Source organism: Zosterops lateralis, assembly GCF_965231275.1.
Source record: "Zosterops lateralis genome assembly, chromosome: 35".
NCBI classification, from domain to species: domain Eukaryota; kingdom Metazoa; phylum Chordata; class Aves; order Passeriformes; family Zosteropidae; genus Zosterops; species Zosterops lateralis.
In genome coordinates, this window is record NC_139795.1 from 1,228,554 (window position 1) to 1,247,554 (window position 19,001).

Below are 19,001 nucleotides of genomic sequence, written 5' to 3' on the forward strand. Positions count from 1 at the left end.
AAATCCCCCAAAATTATCCCAAAAATACCCAAAAATGATCCCCAAAAAATCCCCAAAAAATCCCTGAAATCCCCCCAAAACTATAAAAAAAAAAATCCCCCAAAATTATCCCAAAAAATAAAAAAAAAAATAATCCAAAAAAATCCCCCAAATCCACCCAAAATCCACAAAAAATTATCCCCAAAAAATCGCCCGAAATTATTCCAAAATAATCTCCAAAATAATCCCCAAAAAAATCACCAAAAATTATCCTGAAAATTGTCCCAAAATAATCCCCAAAATTAAAAAAAAAATCGCCAAAATAATCCCCAAAATTCAAAAAAAATCGCCAAAATAATCCCCAAAATTCCCCCCAAAATAATCCCCAAATTTTGCCAAAAATTCTCCAAAATAATCCACCCAAAAATCCTCCAAAAAATTATCAAAATAATTCCCCAAAAAAATCCCAAAAAAAATTTTCCCAAAAAATCCCCCCCCAAATTATCCCAAAACTTCTCCAAATTTTTCCCCAAAAAATCCTTCAAAATCCCAAAGATTATCCAAAAAATATCCTCAAAAATTATCCCCAAATCCCCCCAAAATTATCCAAAAAAATCCCCCAAAAATAATTCTCAAAAATAATCCCCAAAATCCCCCAGAAATTATCCCGAAAAATTCCCAAAATCCCCCCCAAAATTCCCCCAAAATTCTCCAAAATTCTCCAAAATAATCCCCAAAAATAATCCCCAAAAATAATCCCCAAAATCCCCCAGAAATTATCCCGAAAAATTCCCAAAATAATCCCAAAATCCCCCCCAAAATTCCCCCAAAATTCTCCAAAATTCTCCAAAATAATCCCCCAAAATTATCCCCAAAATCCCCCAGAAATTATCCCGAAAAATTCCCAAAATCATCCCAAAATCCCCCCCAAAATTCCCCCAAAATTATCCAAAATAATCCCCAAAAATAATCCCCAAAATCCTCCAGAAATTATCCCGAAAAATTCCCAAAATAATCCCAAAATCCCCCCCAAAATTCCCCCAAAATTCTCCAAAATTCTCCAAAATAATCCCCAAAAATAATCCCCAAAATCCCCCAGAAATTATCCCGAAAAATTCCCAAAATAATCCCAAAATCCCCCCCAAAATTCCCCCAAAATTCTCCAAAATAATCCCCCAAAATAATCCCCAAAATCCCCCAGAAATTATCCCAAAAAATTCCCAAAATAATCCCAAAATCCCCCCCAAAATTCCCCCAAAATTCTCCAAAATTATCCAAAATAATCCCCAAAATCCTCCAGAAATTATCCCAAAAAAATCCCCAAAATTATCCTAAAATGTCCCCCAAAAATAATCCCCCAATTCCCCAAAATCCAAAAAAAATTATCCCAAAAATACCCCCAAAATTATCCCTAAAAATTCCCAAAAATAATCCCCAAATTCCCCATAATCCCCAAAAATAATCCCCAAAATAATCCCCAAAATTCAAAAAAATCCCCCAAAATTATCTCCAAATTCCCCCCAAAATCCCAAAAATTATCCCAAAAAAATCCCCAAAATTAAAAAATAAATTTTAAAAAAATCCCGCCCAAAAATCCTCCAAATCCACCCAAAAATTATCCCAAAAAATCCCCAAAATTATTCCAAAATAACTCCCAAAATAATCCCTAAAATCCCCCCAAAATTCCGCCCAAAATCCCCCAAAACGTTATTCCCAAAATTAGAAAAAAATCCCCCAAAAAATCCCCCCAAAATCCCACAAAAAAATCCACAAAAAATCCCCCAAAATCCCCAAAATTCTCCAAAAAAAAAAAAAAAAAAATCCCAAAAAAATCCCCAAAATAATTTTTAAAAATCCCAAAATAATCCCCAAAATTCTCCAAAATAATCCCCCAAAATTCCCCCCCAAAATTCCCGAAATAATAAAAAATTATCCCAAAATAATCCCCAAAAATCTCCAAAAAAAAAAAAAAATCCCCCCAAATCCCCAAAATTCCTCCCAAAAAAATTCCCAAAATTTTGGGAGGATCCCGATGGAATTTTGGAGTTTCCATTGGAATTTTGGGATTTTTGGTCCAAATTTTGGGATTTTCCATCAGAATTTTGGGATTTTCCATCAGAATTTTGGGGTTTCCTGATGGAATTTTGGGGTTTTCCATCAAAATTTTGGGATTTCGGGTCCAAATTTTGGGATTTCCAGATGGAATTTTGGGGTTTCCCGTTGGAATTTTGGGAATTTCCATCGGAACTTTGGGATTTTCCATCAAAATTTGGGGATTTCTGGTCCAAAATTTGGGGTTTTCCATTGGAATTTTGGGGTTTTCCATCAGAATTTTGGGATTTTCCATCAGAATTTTGGGGGTTCCAGATGGAATTTTGGGATTTCTGGCCCAAATTTTGGGATTCCCGTTGGAATTTTGGGGTTTCCAGATGGAATTTTGGGGTTTCAATCCAAATTTTGGGATTCCCGTTGGAATTTTGGGATTTTCCATCAGAATTTTGGGATTTCCGGTCCAAATTTTGGGATTTCCGTTGGAATTTTGGGGTTTCCCATCAGAATTTTGGGATTTCCGGTCCAAATTTTGGGATTCCCGTTGGAATTTTGGGGTTTCCAGATGGAATTTTGGGGTTTCAATCCAAATTTTGGGATTTCCATTGGAATTTTGGGGTTTCCAGATGGAATTTTGGGGTTTTCCATCAGAATTTTGGGATTTCCATTGGAATTTTGGGGTTTCCAGATGGAATTTTGGGATTTCTGGCCCAAATTTTGGGATTCCCGTTGGAATTTTGGGGTTTCCAGATGGAATTTTGGGATTTCAATCCAAATTTTGGGGTTTCTCATGGGAATTTTGGGGTTTCCATCAGAATTTTGGGATTTCCAGACGGAACTTTGGGATTTTCCATCAGAATTTTGGGATTTCCGGTCCAAATTTTGGGATTCCCGTTGGAACTTTGGGGTTTCCCATCAGAATTTTGGGGTTTCTGGTCCAAATTTTGGGATTTCCATTGGAATTTTGGGGTTTCCTGATGGAATTTTGGGATTTTTGGTTCAAATTTTGGGATTTTCCATCAGAATTTTGGGATTTCCGGTCCAAATTTTGGGGTTTCCTGATGGAATTTTGGGGTTTTCCATCAAAATTTTGGGATTTCTGGTCCAAATTTTGGGATTTCCAGATGGAATTTTGGGGTTTCCCGTTGGAATTTTGGGAATTTCCATCGGAACTTTGGGATTTTCCATCAAAATTTTGGGATTTCTGGTCCAAAATTTGGGGTTTTCCATCGGAATTTTGGGGTTTTCCATCAGAATTTTGGGATTTTCCATCAGAATTTTGGGGTTTCCAGATGGAATTTTGGGATTTCTGGCCCAAATTTTGGGATTCCCGTTGGAATTTTGGGGTTTCCAGATGGAATTTTGGGGTTTCAATCCAAATTTTGGGATTTCCAGATGGAATTTTGGGATTTTCCATCAGAATTTTGGGATTTTTGGTCCAAATTTTGGGATTCCCGTTGGAATTTTGGGGTTTCCCATCAGAATTTTGGGGTTTCTGGTCCAAATTTTGGGATTTCCATTGGAATTTTGGGGTTTCCAGATGGAATTTTGGGATTTCTGGTCCAAATTTGGGGGTTTCCGTTGGAATTTTGGGGTTTCCTGTTGGAATTTTGGGATTTTTGGCCCAAATTTTGGGATTTTCCATCAGAATTTTGGAATTTCTGGTCCAAATTTTGGGGTTTCCCATTGGAATTTTGGGAAGTTCTGAGTGAGAATCCCCAAAAATCCCCAAAAATCCCCAAAAATTTTTTCCTCCTTTTCCCAATTTATTTTATTTTATTTTATTTTATTTTATTTTATTTTATTTTATTTTTCTTTGCAGGGTCCCGTTGGATTCCCCGGAGATCCCGGAGCCCCCGGAGGGGTCGGGCCCAGGGTCAGAAATTCCCCAAAATTTGGGATTTTCGGGAGAATTTGGGGATTTGGGGGATAAAATTGGGATTTTGGGGGAGAATTTTGGGATTTTGGGGAGAATTCTGGGGAGATTTTTGGGATTTTGAGGGGAGAATTTTGGATTTTGGGAAAAATTTTGGGATTTTGAGGAGAAATTTTGGGATTTGGGGCAGAATTTGGGGCAAAATTTTGGGATTTGGGGCAGAATTTTGTGATTTTAGGGCAGAATTTTGGGATTTTGGGGCAGAATTTTGGGGCAGAATTTTGGGATTTTTAGGGGGAGAATTTTGGGATTTTAGGGAGGAATTTTGGGATTTGGGGCAGAATTTGGGGGCAAAATTTTGGGATTTTTGGGGGGCGGAATTTTGGGATTTAGGGGAGGAATTTTGGGATTTTGAGGCAGATTTTGGGGCCAAATTTGGGGATTTTTGGGCACAGAATTTTGGGATCTTGGGGCAGAACTTTGGGATTTTGGGGGAGAACTTTGGGGGAAATTTTGGGATTTTTGGGGGGAGAAATTCGGGATTTTGGGGTGGAATTTTGGGATTTTTGGGGCAGAAATTTGGGATTTTGGGAGAATTTTGGGCTGTTTTTGTGTCTCCCCAGGGCCAGGACGGGGCCAAGGGCGAACGCGGCGAGGACGGAGAACCCGGGGAGCCGGTCAGGGAATTCATTTGGGAATTCCTGGAATTTTTTAGGAATTCCCAGATTTTTTATTTTTTTTTGAAAATTCCCAGAGTTTCTGAACCTCGGGAAACCTGGGAATTTTTGGGATCCCAATTTTTGGGAATTTTAGGATTCCAATTTTTAGGAATTTTGGGATCCAAATTTTTGGGAATTTTGGGATCCCAGTTTTTAGGAATTTTGGGATTCCAATTTTGGGAATTTTGGGATTCCAATTTTTAGGAATTTTAGGATCCTAATTTTGGGGAATTTTGGGAATTCTGATCTTCAGGAATTTTGGGATGGAGATCATTGATCGGGAATTTTGGGATCCAAATTTTTGGGAATTCTGGGCTTGGGAATTTTTGGGATCCAAATTTTTGGGAATTTTGGGATCCCAGTTTTTAGGAATTTTGGGATCCCAATTTTTGGGAATTTTGGGATTCTGATCTTTGGGAATTTTGGGATCCCAATTTTTGGGGAATTCTGGGATCCCAATTTTTGGGAATTTTGGGATCCCAATTTTTGGGAATTTTGGGATCCAAATTTTTGGGATTTTTGGGATCCCAGTTTTTGGGAATTTTGGGATCCCAATATTTAGGAATTTGAGTTTGGGAATTTTGGGATCCCAATCTTCGGGAATTTTGGGATTTCAGTCCTTTGGGAATTTTGAGATCCCAATTTTTGGGAATTTTGGGACCCCAATTTTGGGGAATTTTGGGAAATTTGGGGTTGGGAATTTTGGGATCCCAATTTTTCGGAATTTTGGGATCCCAATTTTTGGAAATTTTAGGATTCTGATCTTTGGGAAATTTGGGATCCCCTGGATCAGGAATTTTGGGGATCCCAGTCCTTGGGAATTTGGGCCTGGGAATTTTGGGATCCCAATTTTTAGGGAATTTTGGGATCCTATTTTTTTGTGGGAGAAATTTGGGATCCTTGAGAATTTAGGATCCAGATCTTTGATCAGGAATTTTTGGGTTCCCGATTTTTGGGAATTTTGAGATCCCAATATTTAGGAATTTGGGGATCCCGATCTTCAGGAAATTTGGGATTTCAGTCCTTTGGGAATTTTGAGATCCCAATTTTTGGGAATTTTGGGATCCGAATTTTTGGGAAATTTTGGATCCCATTTAATGGGAATTTCGGGGTTTCCCTTCCCAGGGAATCCCAAATTTCCCAAATTTCCCCAATTTTCCTCTTTTTCCCCCCCCAGGGATCTCCGGGACCCACAGGAGAGAACGGACCCCCCGGGCCCCCCGGGAAACGGGTAAAACACGGGAAAATCCCGGGAAAATCCCGGGAAAACTCTGGGGAAATCCAGGAAAAATCCTGGGAAAAAGTCAAGAAAACTCCTAGGAAGATCCTGAAAAAATCCCGGGAAAATCCCAGGGAAATCCTGGGAAAATCCTGAAAAAGTTCTGGGAAAATTCCCAGAAAAATCTCAGGAAAATCCCGGAAAAATCTGAAAAAATTCTGGAAAAATCTCAGAAAATTTCTGGGAAAATCCAGGAAAAATCCCGGGAAAATCCTGAAAAAAAATCTGAAAAAATCCCCGGAAATTCCCGGGAAAATACCAGGAAAATCTTGGGAAAATCCTGGGAAAATCCAGGGAAAATCCTGGGAAATACCTGGAAAAACCCTGAAAAAATTCTGGAAAAAAATAAAAAAAAAAATCTGGGAAAATCCTGGAAAAATTCTGGGAAAATCCAGGAAAAATCCAGGAAAATTCTATAAAAATCCCAGGAAAATCTGAAAAAAAATTCCCAGGAAAAGCCTGGCAAAATCCTGGAAAAATCCTGGGAAAATCCCAGAAAATTTCTGGGAAAATCCTGGGAAAATTCTGGGAAAATCTTGGGAAAATTCTAGGAAAATCTCAGGAAAATTTCAGGAAAAATCTGGGGAAAATCCTGAAAAAATTCAGGAAAAATCCTCGGAAATTCCCGGGAAAATACCAGGAAAATTTGAAAAAATCCTGGGAAAATTCAGGAAAAATCCTGAAAAAATTCTGGGAAAAATCCAGGAAAAATCCTGGAATATCTTGGGAAAATCCTGGGAAAATCTGAAAAAATCCCAAGAATATTTCAGGAAAAATCTGGGGAAAATTCAGAAAAATCCTGAAAAAATTCTGGGAAAATTCTGGGAAAATCCAGGAAAAATCCCGGGAAAGTCTTGGGAAAATCCAGGGAAAATCCCTGGAAAAATCCTGGGAAAATTCTGAGAAAATTCCAAGAAAATCCCAGGAAAATCTTGAAAAAAAAAAACCAGAAAATTCCTGGGAAAATCCAGGAAAAATCTGGGAAAATGCCAAAAAAATCCTGGGAAAATCCTGAAAAAATTCCAGGAAAATCCTGGGAAAATCCCATAAAATTTCTGGGAAAATCCCGGATATTTTCTGGAAAAATCCTGAAAAATTCTGGGAAAATTCTGGGAAGATCCTTGGAAAATCTGGGAAAAAATTGTAAAAATTCCATAAAAATCCTGGGAAAAATCTGAAAAAATCCTGGGAAAATCTCAGGAAAATCCTGGGAAAATCCTGTGGAAAATCCTGAAAAAATTCTGGGAAAATCCCGGGAAAATACTGGGAAAATCCTAAAAAAAAAAAAAAAAAAATCTGGGAAAATCCTGGGAAAATCTTGGGAAAATCCTGAAAAAATCCCAGGAAAATCCTGAAAAAATTCTGGAAACATCCAGGAAAAATCCTGGGGAAAATCCAGAAAAATCGTGGGAAAATTCTGGAAAAGTTCCAGGAAATTTTCTGGGAAAATTCAGGGAAAATCCCAGGAAGATCCTGGAAAAAAATCTCAGGAAAATCCTGGGAAAATTCCAGAAAAATCCTGGGAAAATCCTGAAAAAGTTCTGGGAAAATTCCCAGAAAAATCCTGGGAAAATCCTGGGAAAATCCTGGGAAAAAAATCTGGGAAAATCCAGAAAAATCCTGGGGAAATCTGAAAAAAAAAAATCCTGGGAAAATCTTGGGGACATCCCAGAAAATTTCTGGGAAAATTCTGGAAAAATACTGAGAAAATTCCAGAAAAATACCAGGAAAATCCTGAAAAATATCCCAGAAAATTTCTGGGAAAATCCTGTGAAAATCCTGGAAAAATCCCCAGAAAATCCCAAGAAAATTCCAGAAAAAATCCTGGAAAATCCCCCAAACCCCTGAAAATCCTGATTTTTCTCCCGCAGGGTCCGGCCGGATCTCGAGGCCCCGAAGGGCGACAGGGAGGGAAAGGAGCCAAGGTGGGTCTGACCCGAAATTCCCCTGGAAAACACAAAATTCCCAAAGAAAACCCAAAATTCTTCCCAGAAACCCCCAAAATCCCCCCAGAATTCCCCAAATTCCCTCAAAAAAATCCCCAAAAATTCTCCCTGGAACCCCAAAATTCCCCCCAAAAAACCCCGAATTGACCCCAAATTTCCCCTTTTCCCATTCCAGGGGGATTCGGGGCCCCAAGGAGCCCCAAAACCCCCCAAAATTGACCCCAAAATTCCCCAGGAATCCCCAAAATTCCCCCCAGAACCCCCAAATTTCCAGCAGAATTTCCGAAATTCCCCCCAAAAACCCCAAAATTGACCCCAAAATCCCCTGAGAATCCCCAAAATTCCCTCTAAAAACCCCCAAATTCCCCCAAAAACCCCCAAAATCCCCTCTAAAACCCCCAAAAAATTCCCCCAAACCCCCAAATTCCTGAAATTCCCCCCAAAACCCCAAAATTCCCCCAAAATTTCCCCAAAATTTCCCAAAATTTCCCCAAAATTTCCCCAAAATTTCCCCCAAAACCCCCAAATTTTCCCCAAATTTCATGTTTTAGGGTGACCCAGGTTCCCGAGGAGCCCCAAAAACCCCAAAATTTCCCCAAATTTCCCCAAATTCCCCCCAATTTCCCCCAAATCCCCCAAATTTCCCCCCAAATCCCCCAAAATTTCCCCAAATTTCCCCCAAATTTCCCCAAATTTCCCCCAAATTCCCCTAAATTTCCCCCAAATTTCCCCAAATTCCCCCAAATTCCCCCAAATTCCCCCAAATTTCCCCAAATTTCCCCAATTTTCCCCCAAATTTCCCCAAATTTCCCCCAAATTTCCCCAAATTTCCCCCAAATTTCCCAAAATTTCCCCCAAATTCCCCTAAATTTCCCCCAAATTCCCCCAAATTTCCCCAAAATTTCCCCAAAATTTCCCCCAAATTTCCCCAAAATTCCCCCAAATTTCCCCAAATTTCCCCAAAATTTCCCCAAATTTCCCCAAATTCCCCTAATTTTCCCCCAAATTTCCCCAAAATTTCCCCAAAATTTCCCCAAAATTTCCCCAAATTCCCCCAAATTCCCCCAAATTCCCCCAAATTTCCCCAAATTTCCCCAATTTTCCCCCAAATTCCCCCAAATTTCCCCAAAATTTTCCCCAAATTTCCCCAAATTCCCCCAAATTCCCCTAAATTTCCCCCAAATTTCCCCAAAATTTCTCCAAAATTTCCCCAAATTCCCCCAAATTCCCCTAAATTTTCCCCAAATTTCCCCAAAATTTCCCCCAAATTTCCCCAAAATTTCCCCCAAATTTCCCCAAATTCCCCCAAATTTCCCCAAATTCCCCCAAATTCCCCCAAATTTCCCCAAATTTCCCCAAATTCCCCCAAATTCCCCTAAATTTCCCCCAAATTTCCCCAAAATTTCCCCAAATTTCCTCAAATTCCCCCCAATTTCCCCCAAATCCCCCAAATTTCCCCCAAATGTCCCCAAATTTCCCCAAAATTCCCAAAATTCCCCCAAATTCCCCTAAATTTCCCCCAAATTCCCCCAAATTCCCCTAAATTTCCCCCAAATTTCCCAAAATTTCCCCAAAATTTCCCCCAAATTTCCCCAAATTTCCCCAAATTTCCCCAAATTTCCCATTTTAGGGCGCTCCGGGTTCCCGAGGAGCCCCCGGGGGCACCGGGGCCGTGGGACCCCCCGGAGAGGCCGGAAAATCGGGGCCCGAGGGGCTGCGGGGGCTGCCCGGGGCTGTCGTGAGTCCAAAAATGGGATTTTGGGGCAAAAATTCGGGTTTGGGACCCCAAAAAATGGGGTTAGGACCCCAAAAAATGGGATTTGGGGGGGAAAAAAATGGGATTTTGGGGGAAAAAATTGGGATTTGGGGGAAAAATTTGCAGTTTGGGAGCGAAAAAAATTGGGATTGGGACCCCAAAAAATGGGGTTTGGGAGCAAAAATTTGGGATTTGGGAGCAGAATTGGGGTTTGGCATCCTGAAATTTGGGGTTGGGATCCAAAATCAGGGATTGGGACCCCAAAAATTGGGATTTGGGGCGAAAATTTGGGATTTGAGAGTAAAAATTTGGGCTTGGGATAAAAAAAATGGAGTTTGAGAGGAAAACTTTGGGATTAGGGAGCAAGAAATCGGGATTTGGGAGTGAAAATTCAGGATTTGGGACCCTAAAATTGGTGTTGGGACCCCAAAATTGGGGTTTGGGATCCATTGTCTGGGATTTGGGGCAAAAATTTGGGATTGGGACCCCAAAAATTGGGGATTTGGGGCAAAAATTTGGGTTTGGGACCCTGAAATTTTGGACTGGGACCCCAAAAAAATGGGATTTGGGAGCGAAAATTTGAGGTTTGGGAGCAAAAAATTGGGGCTTGGGGCAAAAATTTGGGATTTAGAACCCAAAATGTGGGGTTGGGACCAAAAAAATTGGGATTTGGAGCAAAAATTCTGGGGTTTGGAGCAGAAATTTGGGATTTGGAGCCTCAAATCACAGAATTTCACCCCAAACTTCCCCAATTTTTCCCCGAATTTTATTTTTTTTTTAGGGAGAACAAGGAAAACCAGGACGGCCCGGCCAGGCCGGACCCCCCGGGCCCCTGGTGAGTGACAATTTCCATTTTTCACCCCCTAAAAAACCCCCAAAAATCCCAAATTTGATCCCAAATTTCCCCCCCAGGGCCCCCCGGGGCTGCCGGGGCTGAAGGGAGACACCGGAGCCAAGGGAGAGAAGGTGAGGCACCAAAATACCCAAAATTAACCCAAAATTGTCCCAAAATTGTCCCAAATTATCCCCAAAATCCCCCAAGATCATCCCAAAATTACCCCAAAATTATCCACAAAATTCAGCCCCAAATTACCCCAAAATCACCCGAAAATTACCCAAAAATTATCCCCAAAAATTCAAAAAAAATTCCCCAAAATGTCCCTAAAATTCCCTCAAAATTCCCCAAATATTCTCCGAAATTCCCCAAAAATTCCAAAAAATTTCCCCCAAATTCCCCAAAATTATCTCTAAATTATCCCAAAAATTCCCCCAAAATTTCCCCAAAATTTCCTCAAAATTATCCCCAAAATTCCCCAAAATTTCAAAAAAAAATTCCCCAAAATTCCCCCCAAAATTTCCTCAAAATGCCCCGAAAATTCCCTCAAATTCCCCCCAAATTCCCCAAAATTCCAAAAATTATCCCCAAAATTCCCCCAAAATTTCCCCAACAATCCCCAAAATTGCCCCAAAATTTCTCCAAATTCCCCCGAAGTTTCCCCAAAATTCCTAAAATTTCCTAAAAATTATCTTCAAATTTCCCCAAAATTATCTCCAAAATTATCCCCAAATTCCCCAAAATTATCCCCAAAATTACCCCAAAATTTCCCCCAAATCCCCCAACATTTCCCCCAAAAATTCCAAAAAATTCCCCAAAATTTCCCCAAAATTCCTCCCAAATTCCCCAAAAATCCCAAAAAATCCCCCCAAAAATAACAAAAAAAAAAAAAATACACCCCAAAATTCCCCAAAAAAATCACCCTCAAATTTGCCCCAAAATGCCCCAAATTTCCCCAAAATTTCTCCAAATTTCCTCCAATATTTCCCTGAAATTCCCAAAATTTTCCCCCCCAAAATTCCCTCCAAATTCCACAAATATTGTCCAAAATTATCCCCAAAATTCCCCAAAATTAATTATGCCCAAAATTCCCAAAAATTCCTCCAAAATTCCCACAAAATCTCACAAAATTTCCCCAAAATTCCTAAAATTTCCTAAAAATTATCCTCAAATTTCACCAAAATTCCCCCAAATTCCCCAAAATTCCCCCAAAATTCCCCCAAAATGATCCCCGAATTTCCCAAAAATTCTCCAAAATTATTTGCAAAATTTTCCCCAAAATTATCCCCAAATTTCCACAAGAATTCCAAAAAATTCTCCGAAATTCCCCCAAAATTTCCCTCCAAATTCCCCAAATATTCTCCAAAAATTCTCCCCGAAATTCCCCAAAAATTCCCCAAAATTTCCAAAATATTTCCTAAAATTTCCCTAAAATTTCTCCAAGTTTTCTCCAAAAGTCCCTTAAAATTCCCCAAATTTCCCCCCCAAAATCCAATAAATTCCCCAAAATTTCCTCAAAATTATCCCCAAAAATCCCCCAAAATAATTTCCAAAATTATCCCCAAAATTTCTCCAAAATTCCCTTAAAATTCCCAAAATTTCCCCAAATTTTCCAAAAAAATTCCCCCAAAATTCCCCCAAAATTATCCCCAAATTGCCCCAAAATTTCCCCCCAAATTATCTCTGAAATTTCCCGAATTCTCCCAAATTTCCCCAAATTTTCCCCAAATTTTCCCCAAAATTATTCCCAAATTTCCCCCAAAATTATCCCTAAAATTCCCCCCAAAGTCAAAAAAATTCCTCCAAAATTTCCCCAAAATTTCCTCAAAATCCCCCAAAATTTCCCCAAAATTCCATTTTTTAATCCCAATTTTTTTTTGCCCAAAATTGGTTTTTTTCTCCCCATTCCAGGGTCACTCTGGGTCATCACGGCCCCAAAAATTCCCATTTTCCCTCCAAAAAAATCCCCATTTCCCCCCCAAAAAATCCCCTTTTTTCCCCAAAAATTCCCATTTTCCCCCCCAAAAAAATCTCCCAAAATTTCCCCAAAATTCCATTTTTTAATCCAAATTTTTTTTTGCCCAAAATTGGGTTTTTTTTCTCCCCATTCCAGGGTCACCCTGGGTCATCACGGCCCCAAAAATTCCCATTTTCTCCCCCCAACAAATCCCCATTTTTCGCCCCTAAAATTCCCCATTTTTCCCAAAAAAAATATCCCTTTTTTTTCCCAAAAATTCCCTTTTTTTTCACCTGAATTTTCCCCAATTTGTGTTTTTTGTGCCCATTTTCAGGGTCACCCTGGGTCATCACGGCCCCAAAAATTCCCATTTTCTCCCCAAAAAATCCCCATTTTTCGCCCCAAAAAAATCCCCTTTTTTCCCCAAAAATTCCCATTTTCCCCCAAAAAAATCTCCCAAATTTTCCCCAAAATTCCATTTTTTTAATCCAAATTTTTTTTTGCCCAAAATTGGTTTTTTTTCTCCCCATTCCAGGGTCACTCTGGGTCATCACGGCCCCAAAAATTCCCATTTTCCCTCCAAAAAAATCCCCATTTTTCGCCCCTAAAATTCCCCATTTTTCCAAAAAAAATCCCATTTTTTTCCCATAAATTCCCTTTTTTTTCACCTAAATTTTCCTAAAATTGTGTTTTTTGTGCCCATTTTCAGGGTCACCCTGGGTCATCACGGCCCCAAAAATTCCCATTTTCTCCCCAAAAAATCCCATTTTTCGCCCCAAAAAACCCCAATTTTTTCCCAAAAAATCCCATTTTTTTCCCCAAAAAATCTCCCAAATTTTCCCCAAAATTCCATTTTTTTAATCCAAATTTTTTTTTGCCCAAAATTGTTTTTTTTTCTCCCCATTCCAGGGTCACCCTGGGTCATCACGGCCCCAAAAATTCCCATTTTCTCCCCCCAAAAAATCCCCATTTTTCGCCCCTAAAATTCCCCATTTTTCCCCAAAAAAATCTCCCAAATTTTCCCCAAAATTCCATTTTTTTAATCCAAATTTTTTTTTGCCCAAAATTGGTTTTTTTTCTCCCCATTCCAGGGTCACTCTGGGTCATCACGGCCCCAAAAATTCCCATTTTCCCTCCAAAAAAATCCCCATTTTTCGCCCCTAAAATTCCCCATTTTTCCAAAAAAAATCCCATTTTTTTCCCATAAATTCCCTTTTTTTTCACCTAAATTTTCCTAAAATTGTGTTTTTTGTGCCCATTTTCAGGGTCACCCTGGGTCATCACGGCCCCAAAAATTCCCATTTTCTCCCCAAAAAATCCCATTTTTCGCCCCAAAAAACCCCAATTTTTTCCCAAAAAATCCCATTTTTTTCCCCAAAAAATCTCCCAAATTTTCCCCAAAATTCCATTTTTTTAATCCAAATTTTTTTTTGCCCAAAATTGGTTTTTTTTCTCCCCATTTCAGGGTCACCCAAACTCCCAAAATCCTGTTTTCCTACCCCCCAAAAAATCACATTTTTACCTCCAAAATCCCCATTTCACCCCCAAAAAAACCTCCCAAATTTTCCCCAAAATTCCATTTTTTTAATCCAATTTTTTTTTGCCCAAAATTGTTTTTTTCTCCCCATTCCAGGGTCACCCTGGGTCATCACGGCCCCAAAATTCCCATTTTCTCCCCCCAAAAAATCCCCATTTTTCGCCCCTAAAATTCCCCATTTTTCCCAAAAAAAAATCCCTTTTTTTTCCCAAAAATTCCCTTTTTTTTCACCTAAATTTTCCTAAAATTGTGTTTTTTGTGCCCATTTTCAGGGTCACCCTGGGTCATCACGGCCCCAAAAATTCCCATTTTCTTCCCCCAAAAAAATCCCCATTTCCCCCCCAAAAAATCCCCATTTTTCCCCCCAAATATTCCCAAATTTCCCCAAAATTCCATTTTTTTAATCCCGAATTATTTTTGCCCAAAATCCCCTTTTTTCTCCCCATTTCAGGGTCACCCAAACTCCCAAAATCCTGTTTTCCTACCCCCCAAAAAATCACATTTTTACCTCCAAAATCCCCATTTCACCCCCAAAAAAACCTCCCAAATTTTCCCCAAAATTCCATTTTTTAATCCCAATTTTTTTTTGCCCAAAATCCCTTTTTTTCTCCCCATTTTCAGGGTCACCCGGGGCTGCTGGGGCTGCTGGGCCCCCCCGGGGAGCCGGGGGACAAAGGGGAGCGCGGCCGCAACGGGGAACCCGGAACGAAGGGGACAAAGGGGGACACCGTGAGTCAGAAATTGGGGGGAAAAATGGGGATTTGGGGAAAAAATGGGGAAAAAATGGGAATTTTGGGGAAAAAATGGGGGATTTTGGGGGAAAAAATGGGGAAAAAATGGGGAAAAAATGGGAGAAAAAAGGGAATTTTTGGGGGAGTGTCAGGGCCAAGGGGGACACCGTGAGTCACAAAATGGGGTGAAAAAAGGGGAATTGGGGGAAAAATGGGGGAAAAATGGGAAAAAACGGGTTTTTTTTGGGAAAAAATGGGGGAAAATGGGGAAAAAATGGGGGAAAATGGGGAAAAAAATGGGAATTTTTGGGGAAAAAAATGGGGGATTTTGGTGAAAAAATGGGGAGAAATGGGGAAAAAGGGGCTGGGAGCAAAGGGGACACGGTGAGTCAGAAATTGGGGAGAAAAAACGGGATTTTGGGAAAATTTGGGGAAAACAGGAATTTTTTGGGAAAAAAATGGGGGATTTTGGGGAAAAAATGGGGAAAAATGGGTGAAAAATGGGGAAAAATGGGGAAAAAAGGGACTGGGAGCAAAGGGGACACGGTGAGAAAATGGGGAGAAAAAACGGGATTTTGGGAAAAAATGGAAAAATGGGATTTTGGGGGAAAAATGGGGAAATTGGGGAAAAAATGGGGGGAAAATGGGGAAAAATGGGGGGAAATGGGGGAAAAATGGGGGATTTTGGGAAAAAATGGGGGAAAAATGGGGGAAAATGGGGAGGAAAATGGGGAAAAAAGTGGGAAAAAATGAGGAAAAAATGGGAGAAAAATGGGGAAAAATGGGGAAGAAATGGAGGAAAAAAGGGGGGGAAATGGGGAAAACACGGGGAAGAAATGGGAGAAAAATAGGGAAAAATGAGGAGGAAAATGGGGGGAAAAGTGGGAAAAAATGAGGAAAAAATGGGGAAAAAATGGGAGAAAAATGGGGGAAAAATGGGGAAGAAATGGAGGAAAAAAAGGGATTTTTTTGTTGGAAAAAATGGGGGGAAAATGGGGGGAAAAGTGAATTTTTGGGTAAAATATTGGGATCTGGGGGGACAAAGGGGAGCGCGGCCACAGCGGGGAACCCGGAACGAAGGGGACAAAGGGGGACACCGGGAGTGAAAAATTGGGGGGAAAAATGGGGATTTGGGGAAAAAATGGGGAAAAAAAGGGAATTTTTGGGGAAAAAATGGGGGATTTTGGGGGAAAAAATGGGGGATTTTGGGGAAAAAATGGGGGGGAAATGGGAAAAAAGTGGGGGAAAAATAGGAGGAAAAAATGGGGGAAAATGTGGAAAAAATAAATGGGGGAAAATGGGGGAAAATGGGGGGGAGAAATGAGGAAAAAATGGGGAAAAATGGCAAAAAATGGGAGAAAAATGGGGAAAAATGGGGAAGAAATGGAGGAAAAAAGGGGGGGAAATGGGGAAAACACGGGGAAGAAATGGGAGGAAAATAGGGAAAAATGAGGAGGAAAATGGGGGGAAAAGTGGGAAAAAATGAGGAAAAAATGGGAAAAAAAATGGGGAAAAATGGGGAAAAAATGGGGAAGAAATGGAGGAAAAAAAGGGATTTTTTTGTTGGAAAAAATGGGGGGAAAATGGGGGGAAAAGTGAATTTTTGGGTAAAATATTGGGATCTGGGGGGACAAAGGGGAGCGCGGCCGCAGCGGGGAACCCGGAACGAAGGGGACAAAGGGGGACACCGTGAGTGAAAAATTGGGGGGAAAAATGGGGATTTGGGGAAAAAATGGGGAAAAATGGGAATTTTGGGAAAAAATGGGGAAAAAATGGGAATTTTTGGGAAAAAAATGGGGGATATTGGGGAAAAAATGGGGGGGAAATGGGAAAAAAGTGGGGGAAAAATAGGAGGAAAAAATGGGGGAAAATGTGGAAAAAATAAATGGGGGAAAATGGGGGAAAATGGGGGGGAGAAATGGGGAGAAATGAGGAAAAAATGGGGAAAAATGGCAAAAAATGGGAGAAAAATGGGGAAAAATGGGGAAGAAATGGAGGAAAAAAGGGGGGAAATGGGGAAAACACGGGGAAGAAATGGGAGAAAAATAGGGAAAAATGAGGAGGAAAATGGGGGGAAAAGTGGGAAAAAATGAGGAAAAAATGGGAAAAAAAATGGGGAAAAATGGGGAAAAAATGGGGAAGAAATGGAGGAAAAAAAGGGATTTTTTTGTTGGAAAAAATGGGGGGAAAATGGGGGGAAAAGTGAATTTTTGGGTAAAATATTGGGATCTGGGGGGACAAAGGGGAGCGCGGCCGCAGCGGGGAACCCGGAACGAAGGGGACAAAGGGGGACACCGGGAGTGAAAAATTGGGGGGAAAAATGGGGATTTGGGGAAAAAATGGGGAAAAAAATGGGAATTTTGGGGAAAAAATGGGGAAAAAATGGGAATTTTTGGGAAAAAAATGGGGGATTTTGGGGAAAAAATGGGGGGGAAATGGGAAAAAATGGGGGAAAAATAGGAGGAAAAAATGGGGGAAAATGTGGAAAAAATAAATGGGGGAAAATGGGGGAAAATGGGGGGGAGAAATGAGGAAAAAATGGGGAAAAATGGCAAAAAATGGGAGAAAAATGGGGAAAAATGGGGAAGAAATGGAGGAAAAAAGGGGGGGAAATGGGGAAAACACGGGGAAGAAATGGGAGAAAAATAGGGAAAAATGAGGAGGAAAATGGGGGGAAAAGTGGGAAAAAATGAGGAAAAAATGGGAAAAAAAATGGGGAAGAAATGGAGGAAAAAAAAGGGATTTTTTTGTTGGAAAAAATGGGGGGAAAATGGGGGGAAAAGTGAATTTTTGGGTAAAATATTGGGATCTGGGGGGACAAAGGGGAGCGCGGCCGCAGCGGGGAACCCGGAACGAAGGGGACAAAGGGGGACACCGGGAGTGAAAAATTGGGGGGAAAAATGGGGATTTGGGGAAAAAATGGGGAAAAAATGGGAATTTTTGGGCAAAAAAATGGGGGATTTTGGGGAAAAAATGGGGAAAAAATGGGGAAAAAATGGGAGAAAAAAGGGAATTTTTGGGGGAGTGTCAGGGACAAAGGGGGACACGGTGAGTCACAAAATGGGGGAAAAATGGGGAAAAAAGGGGAAAAAATGGGGAAAAATGGGAATTTTTGGGCAAAAAAATGGGGGATTTTGGGGAAAAAATGGGGAAAAATGGGAAAAAAATTGGGGGGGAAATGGGGAAAAATGGGGGGATTTTGGGGATAAAAAATGGGGAAAATGAGGAGGAAAATGGGGAAAAAAAAGTGAGAAAAAATGAGGAAAAAATGGGGAAAAAATGGGAGAAAAATGGGAGAAAAATGGAGAAAAAATGGGGAAGAAATGGAGGAAAAAAAAGGGGGAAAAAGGGGAAAATTGGGGAGAAAATGGGGGGCAAAATGGGGAAAAATGGGGGGGAAAAAGTGGGGAAAAAATGAGGAAAAAATGGGAAAAAAATGGGGAAAAACAGGGGGAAATGGGGGGAAAATGGGGGAAAAATGGGGGAAAAAGGAGAAAAAATAAATGGGGAAAATGGGGAAAAATGGGGAGGAGAAATGGGGAACAATGAGGAAAAAATGGGAAAAAATGGGAAAAAATGGAGGGGAAAATGGGGAAAAAAATGGGGAAAAAATGGGAGAAAAAAGGGAATTTTTGGGGGAGTGTCAGGGCCAAGGGGGACACCGTGAGTCACAAAATGGGGTGAAAAATGGGGATTTGGGGAAAAATGGGGAAAAAATGGGGGAAAAATGGGGGGAAATGGGAAAAAATGGGGAAAAAGGGACTGGGAGCAAAGAGGACACGGTGAGTGAGAAAATGGGGTGAAAAATGGGGATTTTGGGAAAAAATGGGGGAAAAGGGGGAAAAATGGGATTTTTGGGGAAAAATGGGAAAATTGGGGAAAAATGGGGGGAAATGGAGGAAAAAAAGGGACTGGGAGCAAGGGGGACACCGTGAGTCAGAAATTGGGGGGAAAAACCTGGATTTTGGGAAAAAAATGGGGAAAAAAATGGGAATTTTGGGGGGGAAAAATGGGAAAAAATGGGAAAAATGAGGGGAAATGGGGAAAAAAAGGGAATTTTGGGGGGAGTGTCCAGGACCAAGGGGGACACAGTAAGTGTGAAAATGGGGTGAAAAATGGGATTTTTTGGGAAAAAAGGGGAAAAAAAGGGATTTTTGGGAAAAAATAGGGAAAACAGGGGGAAAATGGGGGAAAATGGGGAAAAAGGAGAAAAAATAAATGGGGAAAATGGGAAAAATGGGGAGGAGAAATGGGGAAAAAATGGGAGAAAAATGGGGGAAAATGGGGAGGAAAATGGGGAAAAAAAGTGGTAAAAAATGAGGAAAAAATGGGGAAAA

At 40.4% G+C, this 19,001-nt stretch overlaps 1 protein-coding gene across 1 annotated transcript in view; it reads left to right on the plus strand.

Annotated features, from left to right (window-relative positions):
• The window catches only part of COL11A2 (collagen type XI alpha 2 chain), a gene marked incomplete at its 5' end in the record, with an annotated part of 87,304 nt that overhangs the window by 49,716 nt on the left and 18,587 nt on the right, over positions 1 to 19,001 (plus strand). Inside the window, 8 exon segments of the mRNA XM_083881729.1 lie at positions 3,851 to 3,904; positions 4,528 to 4,581; positions 5,801 to 5,854; positions 7,774 to 7,827; positions 9,479 to 9,586; positions 10,386 to 10,439; positions 10,517 to 10,570; positions 14,555 to 14,662. Coding sequence (XP_083737855.1) covers positions 3,851 to 3,904; positions 4,528 to 4,581; positions 5,801 to 5,854; positions 7,774 to 7,827; positions 9,479 to 9,586; positions 10,386 to 10,439; positions 10,517 to 10,570; positions 14,555 to 14,662 — 540 coding nt within the window.